At 39.8% G+C, this 19,176-nt stretch overlaps 1 protein-coding gene across 1 annotated transcript in view; it reads left to right on the top strand.

Moving 5' to 3' along the window:
• The window catches only part of CCDC171 (coiled-coil domain containing 171), a 245,552-nt gene that overhangs the window by 11,809 nt on the left and 214,567 nt on the right, over positions 1–19,176 (top strand). The window contains exons 4-6 of the mRNA XM_054727636.1: positions 1,718–1,908; positions 4,166–4,297; positions 14,838–14,984. Of these exons, the coding sequence (XP_054583611.1) occupies positions 1,718–1,908; positions 4,166–4,297; positions 14,838–14,984 (470 nt within the window). The remainder of the gene's footprint in view (positions 1–1,717; positions 1,909–4,165; positions 4,298–14,837; positions 14,985–19,176) is intronic.

The raw sequence follows: 19,176 nt of genomic DNA, 5'->3' as shown, positions 1-19,176 counted from the left end.
AAATGTCAATAGAAACATTGGAAGATGAAGATGGAAGAAGACTTCCAGAAAGCCCTGGCATTGTGACTTAGTTGGTTATGCATCGTTCATGTATTGAAAGGTCGCTGGTTCAGGGCACATGCCCAGATTGCAGGTTCAATCTTCACTTGGGGTGTGTGTGGGAGGCAACCAATTGATGTTTCCCTCTCACATCAGTGCTTCTCTCTCTCTCTCCCTCTCCCTTCTTCTCTCCCTAAAATCAATAAAAACACATTTAAAAAAATCTCCCAGAAATTAGTGTGAAAAGACAGATGCAGAAAAATAGTAGAGAAAAGAAAATTTGAGGGCCAATCTGAATAATAGGGAATATTGAAAGAAAGAGATGAGAGAAAAGAGAGGGATCAATTATCAATGAAATTATTTAAGAACACATCTCAGAACTAAAGGTTATGTCTGAGTTTCCAGATTGAAAGGGCCCATTGATTATTCGCCACACTGGAAAGAAATAGACCCACTATAAAATTTTTGAAAAAGAGACAAAGGGAAGATACCAGAACATTCAAAGAGAAAAGGAATGAAAAGAAAAGGGAAGAAAAATAGGCCACATGCAGAGGGACAGAAATCATAATGGCCTCAGACTTCTTACCTGCAATATGGGCAGCTAGACCATGGAATAATGTCTTGTAGTGAGAAAAACTGGATGGGAGGGAGGCTTTTTGCACTATTTGTACCTTTGAATTTTGAACCTTTGAGATATATGATCCATTCAAAATACAAATGTAATTGAAAAACAGTGCATGAACTGTGGCATTTTTTGTTTCACAAGTGTGTTTGTACATATTTTTTCATTTGATCTTTATAAAAATTTAACTAGGAGGCACTTTATTCTGAGAGTCAAGAGTGGTTTAATCAGGTGGTAGGTGGTGGAGTCAGACCTGGAAGCCTTTATTTCTTTTCTAGATGCTGAAACCCTAGTGGAGAAGTATTGGTTATTGTGAAGGTAATATTAGGATGAGAGGGGATTGAGCCTAATTTTGGGGGAGTAAATACTATGGTTCTAAGGGTTGTAGCAGTGGTTTCCAATCTCAATCTTGTGACAGTCGCATGTGTAAGATGTGTTACAATAGTCAAATGTCAAAATCTGTAATCTATCAAGTCTTTTAAAAAGAGTAGCCCTAGTCTGGCTGGTGTGGTGCAATGGTTGAGCGTCGACCTCTGAACCAGGTTTGATTCCCAGTCAGGGTACGTGCTCAGGTTTTGGGCTTGATCCCCAGTAGTGGGTGTGCAGGAGGCAGTTGATCAGTGATTCTTATCATTGATGTTTCTATCCTTCTCTCTCTCTCTCACGCTGAAATCAATAAAAACATTAAAAAAAAGAGAGTAGCCCTATATGTCACAGTGTTTTTTAAAAAACATTGTACTTATTTTCTTGAATAGGAGAAAAAGAGTGGCAGTTGGTGCTAGAGGAGCACTTACACTTGGGCATGTCTCTGGGAATATGTCATCTCATTTCATGGCAAAACCACCTTTGTGTGGAGGGGAAGAAGAGACAGAAAAATGGCAGAATCCTGGTTCTGGGACAGTGAGCTTTTCAAGAGTTTAATGGGTAGGCAGTGGTTTCAGGCTTTGTCCTAAGATCGTGCTGTAAATGAAATCAGCTCCAAGGCCTAGGTTTTGAACTCTAGGGATTTAATTTATAGTTGTAAATATACCTATTATTTGTTTATATTTTTAATAGCTCAGAATACAGAACTTCAAGGAAGGGCAAAAGAGATTGAGAATGCATTTCAGATTTCCCAGCAGAAATGGAAAGAAGAATGCAGAAGATTTGAACATGATTTGGAAGAAAGAGACAATATAATTCAAAATTGCAATCAAGAATATGATTTACTTTTGAAAGAAAAGAGCATACTAGAGAAAACTCTACAGGTAAAATATTTTTATAAAGGAATTTGGCTGTATATAATATTCACTGAGATGTGTTACACATTATTTGATGTTGTCCTTGGAAAGGAAGATAACACCAGAAGGCTAGGAAAGCTGATTTCCTTCTTCCCTCCCTCCCTCTCTCTCTTTCTTCTTTCCCTTTACCGTCATTTTTGCAGGTCTCTTTTGTAATATGCTTTAGAATACATTAATATGTATACTGTTTCTTTTGTGAAAAACAGTTTGAAATCTGTGATCAAAATTTTAAAAATAAGCACATATAGGCATTTTATAAGAATATAAGGACTTACAACCTTTTTGGTTCAATAGCATGAAAATTTTGAATATAGAAATGTAGGTTCTAGATTTGGTCTGAATATATAATAAATATAGAAAAGTATGTGTCTGATATATGCTTTATTATCTATACAGAGCTCATTCTATATGGATATGATGTATAAGCAATTCGATGACCTTTTACTAAAATTATTGTGAGGTATTTATTCTCTCCCATTCTCCCCCGCTTTTTCTTCCTTTGTACTCTCCAAAGTAAAAGTATGGTTTAAGGTTGAGGTTGCTAGCCACTTAGAAGTAGATTTTGAATTATCTATATTTGCCATATTTTTGAAGTACCAGTTTAAATAAAAACAACAACAACAACAACAACAAATGAACATGATAAAAGTGCTCTAGATTTAACACTGGTATAAATGGCTTTTCAGAATCCTGGCAATAAATCTTCACTAGAGATAATTTTACAAAACCATTTACAAAGTTTTGACACAAGCATTCCCAGACATTGTCAGCAGATTTATTGTTTTCTTCTATAGCAATAGTCATAGCTTGTGTCTTGTTTGTTACTAGAATGGTGCCTGGCATCTATAAGGGCTCCATTACTATTCTAATAGGGAAAGTTTAGGTGGCGACTGGTGCTACAGGTCCCTGAGTAGCCCTATATAACTTTCCCCACTTAAATGTCTTGGGACTATGGGGAAAGAAGGTAACGGGTGGCAGCATTCCTTACAGTCAGTCATTCTGCACCTCAAATTACTCGATTTAAAAAAAAAAGTTCTTAATGGTTTTAGAGAGGATGGGAGAGGGAGAGGGATAGAAACATCAATGATGTGAGAGAATCATTGATTGGCTGCCTCCTGCATGCCTCCTACTGGGGATCGAGCCCACAACCCTGGCATGTGCCCTTGACTGGAATCAAACCCGCGACCCTTCAGTCTGCAAGCAGACACTCTATTCACTGAGCCAAACCAGCTAGGGAAATTACTTGATCTTGAACAGCTGCTTGGTAGGAGAACTCTGCTTTGATTTTAGGCCATTGGCTTTGAATTGATCTGCACAGAGACCCTTGGGAAATTAGGGATTGAGTAGGAGTCGCTATTTAGCCCTAAGGGGAAAAGGCCTCCAGGCTCGTGTGATAGCTTTCCATCAGTGAAAAACCTGAGTAATCTTTAGTACACAGCTCTATGCTGTTGTTAGATGGACACAGGAGGCTTTCCTTCTCTCTCAAAAACCACAGAATCGTTCTCCTTCTGTGAATGGGGACCGAGTTTTGAACCTTATAGGTTAGAATATTTGGCTTCTCAAGAAACCTGCATTTTATATATTTAAGATTTTGAACTAACTTAGATCTAGCAAACATAGTACAACTAGTAAAACCCAAAAAGAAAAGCCAACATTGTTTATCTGTAGAACTAGAAATTAATGACAATCCAAACTTCTTAAAAAATATTTTTTGGCTTTTTAAATTCTTGACACTCTAGAATTTCCTTAACCTGACTCTTTCCTTCTCCCCTTTTGGAAATACAGTGTTTTCTGTCACATTTATATATACATTATTAGGGATAATCTAAACAGTTTGTTCATAGGTAATCAGATATTTCCATATTATGTACTTTACACATAGATTTACATATAGATTACATAACATTTATGTATTTTGTATTTGTCTCTTTATCATATAATGCATTTTGTTAAAACCTCTGAAGTTAAAAATTTCAGAAAAATTGGTTTAAATATATGCCTATGTGTGTATATATAACATGTTCCTTATATTAAATAGGTAAGCATTGCTTCTTATTCAGATCTATATTCTGATGATCAAAATATAACAGTTCTATTAACATAAATTGTAGTAAGTTTTGATAAGATAGGTAAGGAGAGTTCTTTGTACATTAAAATTGGGGGTGAAGGAAGAAAGCTAACTTTTACTGATCTGATAGTAAAGCAAGATTTTATTCATATAAAGGAAGCATTGGAGAAACATCTGCAGGAGAAGAATGAAATGGACTCTCATATCAGGGAGACAGCATTGGAGGAGTTTAGATTACAAGCAGAACAATGGGAAGCAGAGAGAAGAGAGTTACAATTTATAGTACAGGTATTTAAAAATAATAATACAATTCCTTAAGTATGTCTTTTTAATGCTGATGATATTAAAATTACATTAGTGCAATCATTGATTGGCTTGCTCAAAGGGAAAATAATTCCTAGTCTTTGATCTCTGGAAGATGTTTTGTTTGTAATTACATGACAGTATGGGCAACTGTTACCAAGAGGGACATCTCAAAATCATATAATTTGTTTTTTTAATCCTCACCTGAGGATATGTTTTCATTAATTTTAGAGAGAGAAGATGGGAGATAGAGAGAGAAAAACATCAGTGTGAGAAACATTGATTGGTTGCCTCTCGTACATGCCCCTACTGGGGATCGAACCTGCAACCTCGGTATGTGCCCTGACCTGATGGGGTTTGAACCCACAAGCTTTTGTGTATGGGTTGATGCTCCAAGTGACTGAGTCACCAGGTCAGGGCTACATTTACTATTTTATTTTTCCAATTTAACATAATTATGTGAGACTGTTAGCCATCTTTAATAGCCTAAAGAAATAGAATAATGTCTATCCACTATACAGTACACCTGAGACTAATACAAAATAATATTGATTGTAACTGTAATTGAAAAATAAAATTAAAATGTTAATATTTTAAAAAATAAAGGAAATAGAATAGATTTTGTATTTTAAATGATGTATACAAATCTTACACTGTAGTGATTTTGAACTATTTTTTTCATTTTTAATAAATCTTTATTGTTCAGATTATTGCAATTGTTCCTCTTTTTTCCCCCCATAGCTCCCCTCCACCCGGTTCCCACCCCACCCTCTGCCCTTATCCTCCCCCCCACCCCGTCCTCATCCATAGATGTACGATTTTTGTCCAGTCTCTTCCCGAACCCCTACACCCCTTTCCCCCCGAGAATTGTCAGTCCACTCCCTTTCTATGCCCCTGATTCTATTATATTCACCAGTTTACTCTGCTCATCTGATTTTTTATTCACTTGATTTTTAGATTCACTTGTTGATAGATATGTATTTGTTGTTCATAATTTTTATCTTTATCTTTTTCTTCTTCTTCCTCTTCTTAAAGAATACCTTTCAGCATTTCATATAATACTGGTTTGGCAGTAATGAACTTTTTAGCTTTTTCTTATCTGTGAAGCTCTTTATCTGACCTTCAATTCTGAATGATAGCTTTGCTGGGTAGAGTAATCTTGGTTGTAGGTTCTTGCTATTCATCACTTTGAATATTTCTTGCCACTCCCTTCTGGCCTGCATAGTTTCTGTTGAGAAATTAGCTGACAATCGTATGAGTGTTCCCTTGTAGGTAACTAACTGTTTTTCTCTTGCTGCTTTCAAGATTCTCTCTTTGTCTTTTGCTCTTGGCATTTTAATTATGATGTGTCTTGGTGTGGTCCTCTTTGGATTCCTTTGATTCAGGGTTCTCTGCACTTCTTGGACTTGTCAGTCTATTTCAGTGGTCGGCAAACTCATTACTCAACAGAGCCAAATATCAACAGTACGATTGAAATTTCTTTTGAGAGCCGAAAACCAACTTCTACGCATGGGCCACGAAGTTTCAATCGCACTGTACATGTGCGCCCGCACGTGATATTTTGTGGAAGAGCCACACTCAAGGGGCCAAAGAGCCGCATGTGGCTCGCGAGCTGCGGTTTGCCAATCACTGGTCTATTTCTTTCACCAGGTGGGGGAAATTTTCTGTCATTATTTCTTTAAATAGATTTTCAGTATCTTGCTCTCTCTCTTCTTCTGACACCCCCATAATTCGGATGTTGGTACGCTTGAAGTTGTCCCAGAGGCTCCTTACACTATCTTCATATTTTTGGATTCTTTTTCTTTATGCTTTCTGGTTGGGTGTTTTTTGCTTCTTTGTATTCCAAATCTTTGACTTGATTCTTGCCATCCTCTAGTCTGCTGTTGGATCTCTGTATATTATTTTTTATTTCAGTCAGTGTATGCTTAATTTCTAGTTGGTCCTTTTTCATATCCTCAAGGGCCTCGCTAAATTTATCTGCCTTTTCTAGAAAATTCTTGAAAAACCTTATAACCGTGGTTTTGAACTCTATATCCAGTCAATTGCTTTCCTCCATTTCTTTCATTTGTGACCTGTTTCTTTGTCTCCACATTTTGGCTGCTTCCCTGAGTTGATAGAGTGGCTTTGTGTGCGAGGTGTCCTATAGGGCCTAGTGGCTCAGCCTCCCCAATTACCTGAGGTAGACACTCTTGGTGTACCCCTTTGTGGGCTGTGTGCACAGTTTTGTTGTAGTTAAGCCTTGATTGTTGTTGGTATCACTGGGAGGAATTGACCTCCAGGCCAATTGGCTGTGAGGATCAGCTGTGTCTACGCTGGGAGAACTTCTGTGCTGAAGACACCCTTATGAGACAAGACTTGCTTCAGTGGGGCTTTGGTGCTCACTGAGTCTTTCCCCTGAGTGTGTCCCTTATGTATCTGAGGAGCTGTAATCTGGATGGTCCCACTCTGACCTCTGGGTACACTGGCTCTTGGATCTCCAAGGATATGCTAATTTAGCCTCTGCCTGAGGCCACCCTGCAGGAGCTATGGAGAGATCTGCAGATTTCTCTTCTTTGTTTGGGTTTTGGAGGTGCCCAGATGAGGTCCAGCTGTGAAGCAATGCAAGCTGCTGTGGGGCCTTGGGCCTTCTTTTGGATGTTCTGGGTCTCACTGACTCAGCTGCAGTTTGTTAGGTAAGTTTAGAATTCAAAGGACCAGGTCATTCATATGCAAAAGCCTCTGCACTCAGCTTGGATGGGGTGGAGTCTCAGGGCGGAGCAAACAGCAATGGCTTCCCGTCAGCCCTGCCCTGGGTCTCAGTGTCCTGCGGTAATCGCTTCAAGCACCTCTGAGAGAAAGTCGCCCTTGAGTTTCGCCTGCTGCCAGTCAGTCCAGTTTCTCCCCGTATGAGTCTGGGTCCCCAGAGTCTCACCTGGACCTGGAGTTCAGAGCAGTCGGGAGCTTTTGTCTCCCTCCCAATTGAGAAAGCCAGCCGTGTATTCAGTTGCCAGTCCTCTCTCTGAGCACGCGCGTGCACCTGCATACCTCTGCCTTCCGCAGCTCCTGTGAGTGTCAGTGTGTTTTTCTCTTTCCTTCTGGTTGTAGAATTTCCACTCAGCCAGCCTTCCTGTGGTTCTGGATGATGTGCGTTTTGTACTTTAGTTGTAGTTTTGAAATTGTTGTGCGAGGCAGCAGTTTAGGTGTTTAGCTATGCCACCATCTTGGTTTCTCTCAATTTTGAACTATTTTTAAGTGGTGTAGTGCAGATTCTTAATCATCTATTAAACTCTCCCCCTGCAACACACAGAATCCCCTTCAGATAGTCCAGTTTGACAATCACTGATTACATCTAACCCCCTTTAAAGATGAGCAGATGGAAATTTATGACTTACTAAGGTCATAAACTGAGTGGTTAATGTGGGAAAAGACTACAAGTCTGCAGATTCTCACTCCAGTGTACTTTGCATTTGTTCAGAAGATTACATGTAAGTTATTTTGAAGGAGAGATAGGAGAAATTCAAACTGTGAATTAATTCACTAACCAACTAATTTAAATTTTCAAATAAATTTCTATCATTCCTCTATTACTTATTTTGTGATGACAAACAATATAGTATTAGTTACAGGTGTACAACTCTGTGATTAGACATTTATATTAATTACAAAGTGATCACCCCAATAAATCTAGTGCCCATCTGACACCATACATAGTTATTACAGTACTAGAGGCCTGATGCCGCGGCCGGGGGTCTCTGCCCCCTCTGCCGCGGCCCCCGCCTGCTGTGGCTTTGTCTGGAAGGAAGGACATCTGGAAGGATGTCTGGTCTAGTAGCATATTATGCTTTTATTATTATAGATTACTAACTGTATTCCCTATGTTCTACTTTACATCCCTGTGACTAATTTGTGACTACCAATTTGTACTTCTAAATCCCTTCACATTTTTCACCCATTCCTCCAAACCCTCTCCTGTCTAGCAACGGTCAAATGTTTCTGTATCTATGAGTCTGTTTCTGTTCTGCTTGTTTATCTTATTTATTAGATTCCATATATAAATGAAATCATATGGCATTTGCCTTCCTCAGGCTGATTTCATTATGTAGATGTGATTTTTGGTGCACTTTCTTTGGTCAATCCTATAAAACTCAGATGAAAAGTAGGTGGTTATACCAGAGTTTATATTACTAAGTACTAAAATAATTTAAAATTCTATAGTATTAGTCTTTAATTATTATGTATAGGAAAGAATAGAGGAACATAATTTATAATTACTACTTCCATTTGTAAGGTAACTTATTTTATAACTGAAATGTTCAGAACTTTGTCTTTCAATGTCTTATCCTTTTTATAGTAACAAAGGAAAACTGCTTTTATTTATTTAGTTATTTGTTTGTTTGTATATATTTTTTGTTAATCCTCTGGTGAGGATGTGAGGATTGACCTAGTAAGCACAGTTGTCATTTAGGGATAGCTTGGAAGAAGTTCCATGAAAAGGAAGTGTTTAAGAAGTTTTCCCTAAATGCTCTAGGACAGTGGTTGGCAAACTGCGGCTCGCGAGCCGCAGCTGTGGTTTGCTGCTCTGTTGACTAATGAGTTTGCCGACCACTGGGATAGGGGCTTAATCACAAGGAACACCAACAGCCTGTAATTATTGAAATCGAGAGTCTAGGTCAGTGGTCGGCAAACTCATTAGTCAACAGAGCTGCAGTTTGCTGACCACTGCCAACAAGGAATATCTTTTTGTCGTTTCCTGAGAAACTGTTCGCTGATGCCCTGTGTAAGCAAATGGAGAGAAAAATGGCACTGGTACTGCTTGTTTTCCCCCCAAACAGGAAATACCTTAATATTGAGTTTATAAAGTTACTATGTATTGTGCTCATGGTAAAAACATGCTCCTAGCTTAGGGAAATTTAAAAGAGAAAGTGAAGGTTTTGCTCCCTCCCTCTTCAATTCCACTCCTCATCTAAGGATATATAAACATATATTATCTTATTTACATAGTGACATTATATGCCTCAATAATATTTGGTGTCCATCTTTTAATTTTCTTAAATTATTCTTGTTATGTTTGCATGATACTCTGTCACGTGAAAGTTCCTAATATATTTAAGGAATTCCTTATTGATGGACATTTTATTTTCTTTAATTAAATTTTTTTTGCTCTAATTATAAATGATTAACATTCTTGTTTATATCTTTTTTATAAAAAATATATTTTATTGATTTTTTTACAGAGAGGAAGGGAGAGAGATAGAGAGTTAGAAACATCGGTGAGAGAGAAACATCGATCAGCTGCCTCATGCACACCCCCTACTAGGGATGTGCCTGCAACCAAGGTACATGCCCTTGACCGGAATTGAACCTGGGACCCTTCAGTCCACAGGCCGATGCTCTATCCACAGAGCCAAACCGGTTAGGGCTTGTTTATATCTTTAAGCTGTTGTAGAAGTGATTAAGCTGTGTGCATGCCTAGAAGAATTGATAAGTATTATACAACTAGAGGCCCGGTGCACAAAATTCGTGCACCGGGGGGGGGGGGTGCCCCTCAGCCCAGCCTGCACCCTCTCCAATTTGGGACCCCTTGAGAAATGTCCGATCCTAGTGGGATCGGGTCTAAACGGGCAGTTGGACATCCCTCTTATAATCCAGGACTGCTGGCTCCCAACCGCTTGCTTGCCTGCCTGATTGCCCCTAACCGCTTCTGCCTGCCAGCCTGATCACCCTCTAACCACTACATTGCCAGCCTAATTGATGCCTAACTGCTCCCCGGCCAGCCCAATTGCCCCTAACTGCCCTCCCCTGCCGGCCTGGTTCCCCCCAATTGCCCTCCCCTGCTGACTTGGTCACCCCTAACTGCCCTCCCCTGCAGGCCTGGCCCCCCCCAACAGTCCTCCCCTGCAGGCCTGATCCCCTGCAACTGCCCTCCCCTGCTGGCCTGATCCCCCCGCAACTGCCCTCCCCTGCTGGCCTGATCCCCCCAAACTGCCCTCCTCTGCAGGCCTTGGTCCCTCCCAACTGCCTTCCTCTGCTGGCCTGGTCACCCACAACTGCCCACAACTGCCCTCCCCTGCAGGCCATCTTGTGGTGGCCACCTTGTGTCCACATGGGGGTGGCCATCTTGTGTCTTGGAGTGATGGTCAATTTACATATTACTTTTTTATTAGATAGGATGTTAGTCCCAGTTTATAGTTTACAGCAGCAAACACTTTTTATTTTGGTTAATCCTCACCCAAGGATATTTTCTCCATTGATTTTTAGAGAAAGTGGAAGGGGGCTGGGGGGAGAGAAGAGAAAAGAGAAATGAAACATCGATGTGAGAGATACACATAGATTGGTTGCCTCCTGCACACGCCTGGACTAGGACCAGGGATTGAACCTGCAACCCAAGTACGTGCACTTGACCAGGAATTGAACTCGTGACCTGTTGGTGCATAGACCAACACTCTAATCACCTTGCCACACTGGCCAGAGCAGCAAACACTTTTTGATTGTAAAACTATGCTGGCTTTGGGGATTAGAGAGGAGAAGCTTGTCTTGGCTGTTTTAGGAGATAACCATGTACTAGATTGTAAATAGGTGTATTGATATATTTCCTAAGCTAGGAAGAAGTACTTTCGTTCTGATACATTTCTAACTCTGCTTCTATAATTCTTCAGAACTGAAACCATATTTTGGAGTCTGAGAGATATTGTTTATATGAAAACATATGAAAAATCATACTTTTGGGCTATGTTTCTGGAAGATGTAGAAAGAAAGCAAGTTTATTTTCTAACAGCACAATGTGGTTTGCTGTAATGTTAAATGTCAGTTCTAACATAGGCCTCATTTTAAAATATTTTAAGTTCAACACCTCCCTCTAGTGGTAAAAAGAAAAACTCCATTAACTTCCAGTGTTCTTAATATCATTTTATTAGTTAAACACACACACACACACACACACACACACACTTCACTGTAAGGATCCAAGTAGCTTTTGTTTGGATTAGAAAATAAATTCTTTGAAAAAATTGGAAAAATTTTCTTGGAAGGAGGCAAATTAATTTTGTATGAGATGTTTTATGGTTCTTTTTAAATTTCTTGTATGTTATACTGTACCCCAGACTTGGGTTGTATTGATAAAATCATAAAATTAAAACAAATATTTGAACATATAAAAAATAACAGGGATTAATATAACCAATATTCAGTATAACAAACCAATTCTATTAATATAGCTAATATGTACCTTCTAGATCATGTATTTGTCATTTTTGCTTCAGAATCAAAAAACAAACAATAAATTGTTAGATCATTGAAGACTATTCTGAATCATTTCACCCTCCCACCACAACCCTACCCCCAAAAGATGAACATTATTATTTTTTTTAAAAAAATATATATTTTATTGATTTTTTTACATAGAGGAAGGGAGAGGGATAGAGTTAGAAACATCGATGAGAGAGAAACATCGATCAGCTGCCTTCTGCACACCTCCCACTGGGGATGTGCCTGCAACCAAGGTACATGCCCTTGACTGGAATCGAACCTGGGACCCTTCAGTCTGCAGGCCGACGCCCTATCCACTGAGCCAAACCGGTCAGGGCGATGAACATTATTTTGAAGTTGGTGTTCAATTTTCTGTCTGTGTACATTGATAGTGTAGTATATTACTTTATCATTTTCTTTGTTTACAGAATATCATACAGTACACCTTATCTTTTTCATTTGTTTTATTGATATTTATTCAAGTTAACAAAGTAACTCTGGTTCATTCAGTTTAACTTATGTATGGCATTTTATCCTATGCATATACCATACTTGATTTATCCATTACTTGATTGATTGAGACTTAAATTCTTTCCAAGTTTTAATTATTGCAGATAGTGCTTCTGTGAACATCGGGTACTTTTGTTTATGTGGGTATGTACTTAATGCATATGCATTTTAATGCATGCCACGTTGTTCTCCCAAGTGGTTATACCAATGTGAAAGAAGACTTTATTTTCTCTGACAGTCTCTTGAACTCTTGGTATTTTTCAGATTTAATTTTTTTGGCAGTAAGATGTATATGAAATTATATCTCATTCTTGTTTAATTTTCTATTTCCCTGACATTGAGCATGATATGTTAATTGGATATATATGTTTCTTTTATGAACTGCCATTTTATATTTTTTCTTTTGGATTATTTATATATTTTTATTAATTTATAGGAACTTTTTATATGTTTGGTTACCAGTTCTTGGTTATTAATATCCCTAGGGCAAACATCTTTTTTCTCTTTGTGGAGACAATTTACATTGTGTTTGATGTACAGTTTGAAATTTTAATGTAATTGAATTTATCAGTCTTCATTCATAGTGCTTTTTATGTCCTATGTAACCTAAAATTATAAAGAGAATATATATATTTTCTCTATATAGCATGAGATGAGATCTAATTTTATTCTTTGCCAAGTGGATAGCCAAATGGCCCTGTGCCAGTTATTCAGCTGTCTATTCTGTTACCACTGAACGATTTATAATATTGTCTATTTCACATACCAAGTTCCTTTATATCTAAGGCTTGGTTCCTGGGTGCTCTGTTCTGTTCCACTTTTATATCTATTTATGAATCAATAGTAAATGTTTTATTTATCATGGATTTACAGTAATTCTTGATCTCTAGTAGGTCAAGTTTCCCTCTCCTTATTCTTTTTAAAAAAATAATATATTTTACTGATTTTTTTACAGAGAGGAGGGGAGAGGGAGAGAGAGTCAGAAACATCGATGGGAGAGAAACATCTATCAGCTGCCTCCTCCTGCACACCTCCTACTGGGGATGTGCCTGCAACAAAGGTACATGCCCTTGACCAGAATCGAACCTGGGACCTTTCAGTCCGCAGGCCAACGCTCTATCCACTGAGCCAAACTGGTTAGGGCTCCCTCTCCTTATTCTTAATATTTTTTTGGGGGGGAAAGAGGAGAGTTATTCTTAGCCTTCACTGTTCCGTGTGAGTTTGAGGATTGGCTTCTTGTATGCCACCAAAAAATCTTGTAATTTTGGTTGGGATTGGATTATATTGCTAGATCTATTTGGCAAATAGTTGATGTTCTCAGTGCATATTACTTCTATTATCCATTCTTTTATGTTTTTGCTCTGTTTTCTGGAGGTATTTCCTCAATTTTATATTGCAACCTTTGTATTGCATTTTTATTTCTGCTTTTGGGTTTTTAATTTCCAAGATTTTATTCTTGTTCTTTGACTATATCTTTTTATAGTAGACTCTTTTTGTTTCATGTTTGTAATATCTTAACTTTCTATGAATGTAAGTCATACCTGTATTGAAGGTGTTTTTTTCCTGCCTCTCTTGATTATTATTATTTTTTCTGATCATCATTTTTATTTTTGGTGTTAACAGTTCAGGCACATAGTGAAGGTCATTAAAACAACAGAAGTCCATATTATCCTGATAATGTAAATGTAATCTTCAGATACAAAAAAATAAAAAAATTCGACAGACTTGAGACCCTTAAGTAAAATATGAAAATAACATCAAGTCACTTTTTTTGAAATTGCTTTTAGAAAAGTTATATTTTTGCTTTGGTTTAGTAATGTAATTAATGCAATAAATTAATTTACTCATTAAAACCCAACGTTTTAGAAATATTACATTGTTCTATTTTTTTTCTAATTTTATTATTGTAAATTATGAGAAGTATCAAAATTGTATCTAGTTAGTAAACTCTTTTTCCAGGATAGAGAGGGACATTTGTCAGGGTGATTTCTGAGTTTATTTGGAAAAATATGTAAGTAGAAGAGTGCCTGTTATTATTTTTCTTTCAGTAGTATAAGAGAGATTTGAGAAGTTGAAAACGTGAGAGAAAATGAAACACAGCCATCTAGTGGATGCAACTTTAAGAGCTGGAAGCTATAAGCATAAAGTACCATGAGCTCTCATCAAAATCTCTCATGGGTTATTCTGAGGCATCCAGGCCACTCATTCCTTATCACCCAAGGAGCAACGTCCACTTGTATTACTAAATACTTTAAAATTTTAATGAAAGGAGAAAACATTATATTAGTATATGACAGTTGAACTACAGAATTCTGTAAAGATCCTCAGAGGCCATTTGAATTAGCATAGCATTTTAGTAAGCTATACACGTTTCAGTTGTAATATGTATTAATCAGATTTAAAAAATTGTAAACCTCCAATAATGCTTTTACAATACATGTATATCCTGAAACATTGCTGGAAAATAACTTGGCCTCCCTGGCCTATGCAAAAATAATCTATTGTTCTGGTTGGAAGCACAGACTTAGTTACCATATTTTCTGGCATATAAGACGACTGGGCGTATAAGACGACCCCCAACTTTTCCAGTTAAAATATAGAGTTTGGGATATACCCGCCCTATAAGATGATACCCGATGTATAAGACGACCCCCGACTTTTGAGAAGATTTTCCTGGGTTAAAAAGTCGTCTTATACGCCGGAAAATACGGTACTTATTGTCTACCACAGAATACACGTTAGTCAATGCTGGCTTATACATTCTGTTGATGCAAAAATGAATGTTTTCCAGGAGCAAGATAGTGCTGTACAAAGTATGCACAAGAAAGTAGAAAAATTAGAAACTGAACACATGGATTGCTCTGACCTTTTACGGCGACAAACAAGTGAACTTGAACTTAGCACTCAACGAGAGGAACGTCTTCGAAAAGAATTTGAGGTATACTTTCTCATTCTTTTATAACATACTAGGGGCCCAGTGTACAAATTCTTGCACCTTGACAGGAACTGTGGGCTGCTAGGCTGCGGTGGGCACAGGGGCGAGTCTTGGTCCATCCTCTGCACCCCCACCTGACCCCTCCCACCGCAGCCCCTGGTCTCCTCTCTGCCAGCAGCCCTGCTCCCACCGCTGCTGCCGCTCCCATGCACTGACAAGTCCAGCCCTGCTTGCACCCGCTGACGGCAAGGAGCAATAAGGGCCAGCACCAGCAGCAGGTATGAAAAGGGCCGGCGACTTCAGCCGGTGCAAGTGGCGGCTGCTGCCCAGATTGCCCCTCAGGAGTAGGGGGAGATGGAGAAGCCCTCAACTGTGATCAGGGCCGTCAGCCGCTGCTCGCACCTGCTGACAGCGCCGAGCAATCAGGACTGGTGCCAGGCACCGGCAGTGGGTGTGAGCGGCTGGCTGCTCCAGCACTGGCTGTGGGTGCGAAGGGGGCTGGTGGCAGCAGGGGTGCGAGTGGCAGCTCCAGCATTAGCAGCGGGTGTGAGAGGCGGCAGCATTGGCATTGGTGGCTGCTGCCCAGATCACCCCTCAGAAGCAGGGGTAGGTGGAGAAGCCCTGAGGGGCGATCAAGGCCAGCAGCTGCTACATGCACCTGCTGATGACACCGAGTGATCAGGGCTGGCGCCGGCAGTGGGTGCAAGTGCTGGCTCTGGCGCTGGCAGTGGGTGCGAGCAGGGCCGGCGCTGGCAGCAGGTGTGAGTGCCGGGCAGGACCACGGCACGCAGGAGCAAAGAATTTTAAGTAACCACCAGAGGCTTGCCCCGATGACAGTGACCAGCGCCCCGCCTTGGTCTGGCACCCCTGCTCAACTGCTCCACTGTCCTGCCGCAGCCAACGCCTGCCATGTTCCGCGCTCTGCCACTTGCTGCTGAAGCCTGCCATGGTCTGTGCATGCCCCTGGTGGTCAGCGCACGTCATAGCAACCGGTTGTTTGGTTGTTCTGCCGTTTGGTCTATTGGCATATTAGCCTTTTCTTATATAGGCTATATGTTTTCCAGTCAGTAATTTCAGGCCAGAGAAAGTTTTACTGTGCAATAAAATATGAAACTGCTTTTTAAGCATTTATTTATATTGAATATTTTGCTTTTCTGAAAACTTTTGAATCTGAGTAAATTACATTTTGTTCCTAATTTTTAACATTAATTCTCATGAAATACTGGGGAAGTTTCAGGGTAATTATTTACATTATGAGGTTGAAGAAGCAATACAGGGAAATATTTTATATACAAAATATTAACCCTTTGCACTCGGATGTCGAGTGTGACTCGACACGGTTAGCAGTAGAATAAAGGAATCGAGAAAAAAGCAAGTGAGTGCAAAGGGTTAAATTCTCTAAGTTTGTAGTTTGAATCATGAATTCTAGCTACATGATTTTGTGGAATAGTTCTCAGGTAAGACTAGATAAAAAAGGGATATCAGTTTACAAATGAAAAATAAAAGTATGATTTTTATGAGTGATTAATACTGATAAGCATTTTAATTAATCTTGAGAGAGATTGTATTTGTTAATTCTACTCCTTTTAAAAATTTCCTTTTGCTTGATGGTAAATTAAGTATTTTACTAGCTAGCCCTTGCTGGTTTGGCTCAGTGGATAGAGCGTCAGCCCACGGACTGAAGGATCCTGGGTTCGATTCCAGTCAAGGGCATATATCTGGGTTGCAGGCTCCATCTCTGGCCCTGGTCAGGCGTGTGCAGGAGGCAACTAATTGATGTGTCTCTCTGACATCGCTGTTTCTCTCTCTGTGTCTCTCCCCCTCCTCTCCACTTTTTCTAAAAGTCAATAGAAAAATATCCTTGGATGAGAATTAACCAAAAAAAAATTCTATCCTTGGATGAGAATTAACCAAGAAGTTTTCCTAAACATAATTTATAACTATTATTAGGAAAAGAACGACTAGTTGTTATGATGTGGAACGACTAGTTGTTATGATGCGCACTGACCACCAGGGGGCAGACACTCAATGCAGGAGCTGCCCTCTAATGGTCAGTGCGCTCCCATGGGGAGAGTGCCGCTCAGCCAGAAGCCAGGTTCTGCAGCAGCGCTAAGGATGTCCGACTGACGGCTTAGGCCTGCTCCTGGGCCTAAGCTGTCAGTTGGACATCCTCCCAGGGCTCCTGTACTGTGAAAGGGTGCAGGCTGGGCTGAGGTACCCCCAGAGTGCATGAATTTCATGTATTGGGTCTCTAGTATGATAATAATTATGTTTATACTAGAGGCCTGTGCATGAATTCATGCATGGGTGTGTATCACAGCGACCAGTCGTTCCGCCGTTTGGTCAATTTGCATATTAACCTTTTATTACATAGGGTATTATTTTCTTTCTAGCCTCCTAGCTAAATATTCTTACTAGCATTAATAATTTTAAAGTTGATTTTCTTGACTATTGAAGGTTATAAATATATCTATAATAATAAGAATCATACCTCCTTCTTTCCAAAAATTGTCCCTTAGGGTGGCCTCTGGAGATCAGGCCCCAACTCATGCCCCCAGCCTCACAGCCCCGCGACCCCGCCTGGCACCCTGCCTTAGCCTGGCACCACCCACTCACCTGCTCCACTATCTTGCCTTCATCCCGCTCTCATCAGGACCCATTGGGGCCAGCAGAATGTCCCTGATGCCCGCCATGTCCCACGCCGCCCTCTGGTGGTCAGCGCACATCATAGCGAGTGGTTGAGCTCCCGGTCTCCCGATCAAACAACCGCCCAAGGGGACAATTTGCATATAAGGATTTTATTATATAGGATTCTTACATACTAGCAGTAATAAAAGAGTCAGGGTCTGTAATGTCCAAAACGACCGACCGAACGAACGAACGCCAGGCTGTGCGTGCAGCAGGCTCGGGTGGGCAGAGACTGGTGAGAAGGCTGAACTGCTGACCTCTCGGTCCCTCCTGGGTCGCGGGCGCCGTGGAGACCCAGTACTGACTGCCACCACTAAGATGGGTATGATGCGATTGGTCAGGGGGTCCCGCCATTGCCCCATGATCATCTGCATAGGGAGGCCCAGACCATCGGCTGGGGGGCTCTGCGATCGCCCCAAATGAAGGCCCAGGTTACCTGGCCGGCGGCGGCGGTGGGGGGGCCTCCCTCTGTGGGGCGATCAATCGCGGGGCTCCCGGACTGCGAGAAGGCACAGGCCGGACTGAATGAATGCCCCCCCACCCCAATGCACGAATTTCATGCACCAGGCCTCTAGTCAGAAAATAAAATACTAAAAAAGTTTTTTTCACCATAGTGACAAAAATAGTAATACAATTAACAACAAATACATTAAAAATTATGAAATTTAACTGATAGTCTTAAAAGAAAATGGGAAGACATTCTATGAACACTTAACATTGTAAAGACAAAAATTGTCCCCAGAAAAAAAAAAAAAATTGTCTCCAGATTATATTATGGGTTAAAGCTGTTCCAGTGAAAACTCCAATGGAATTATTTTGGGAAGACAGATTCTAAAATTCATGTGAAAGACTGAAGAGCCAGATGAGAATATTAAAACATTTTGATGATTTATGAGTGGAGACTTATATTATCAGTAGTGAATACATACAGTAAAGCTTCAGTAACATATCAGTTGTCATTTTTGGTTGTATGCAACAGAAACCAACTTTTGTTAACTTAAAAAGGGGCTTCAGTGGAAGAATATGGGAATCTTATTCACAGAATCAGAAGGCACACTGTGAGGAATCAGGCTCAGAAAGCATGAGCCCCAGACCTTCTCCAAGGGTCTCTGAAGCGGAAAAGATAGACAAAGTTGGGGTGAACTGGTATCAATAATTTTCATTCAAAAGTAACTTTATTCAAAAGTTACAAAATCTAGGAAGAGAACATTTGATTGAAAGAAGTCATTTACCCCAAATAAATCCCTCTCAGTTCTACTAAAATTGAAGTCCAAATACATGCTTATAGAGAAAATCAGGGTGCTGGTACCATAAAAAAGGGAAAAGATTGTTGCGTGGCCAAAAAGTACAATAACTTCAAGACTAGACTTTCTATTTTTCATTAGTACTACTTTTTAACATTTTTATTTTTCAATTACAGTTTAGATTTAGTCTTAGTTTTTAATTTGTTTCAGATGTACAACATAGGGGTTAGACAACCATATATACTTTACAAAGTGATACCCCT

Source organism: Eptesicus fuscus, chromosome 15, assembly GCF_027574615.1.
Source record: "Eptesicus fuscus isolate TK198812 chromosome 15, DD_ASM_mEF_20220401, whole genome shotgun sequence".
NCBI lineage: Eukaryota > Metazoa > Chordata > Mammalia > Chiroptera > Vespertilionidae > Eptesicus > Eptesicus fuscus.
The sequence above is the reverse complement of the archived record's forward strand: the minus strand, read 5'-3'. Positions and strand labels throughout refer to the sequence as shown.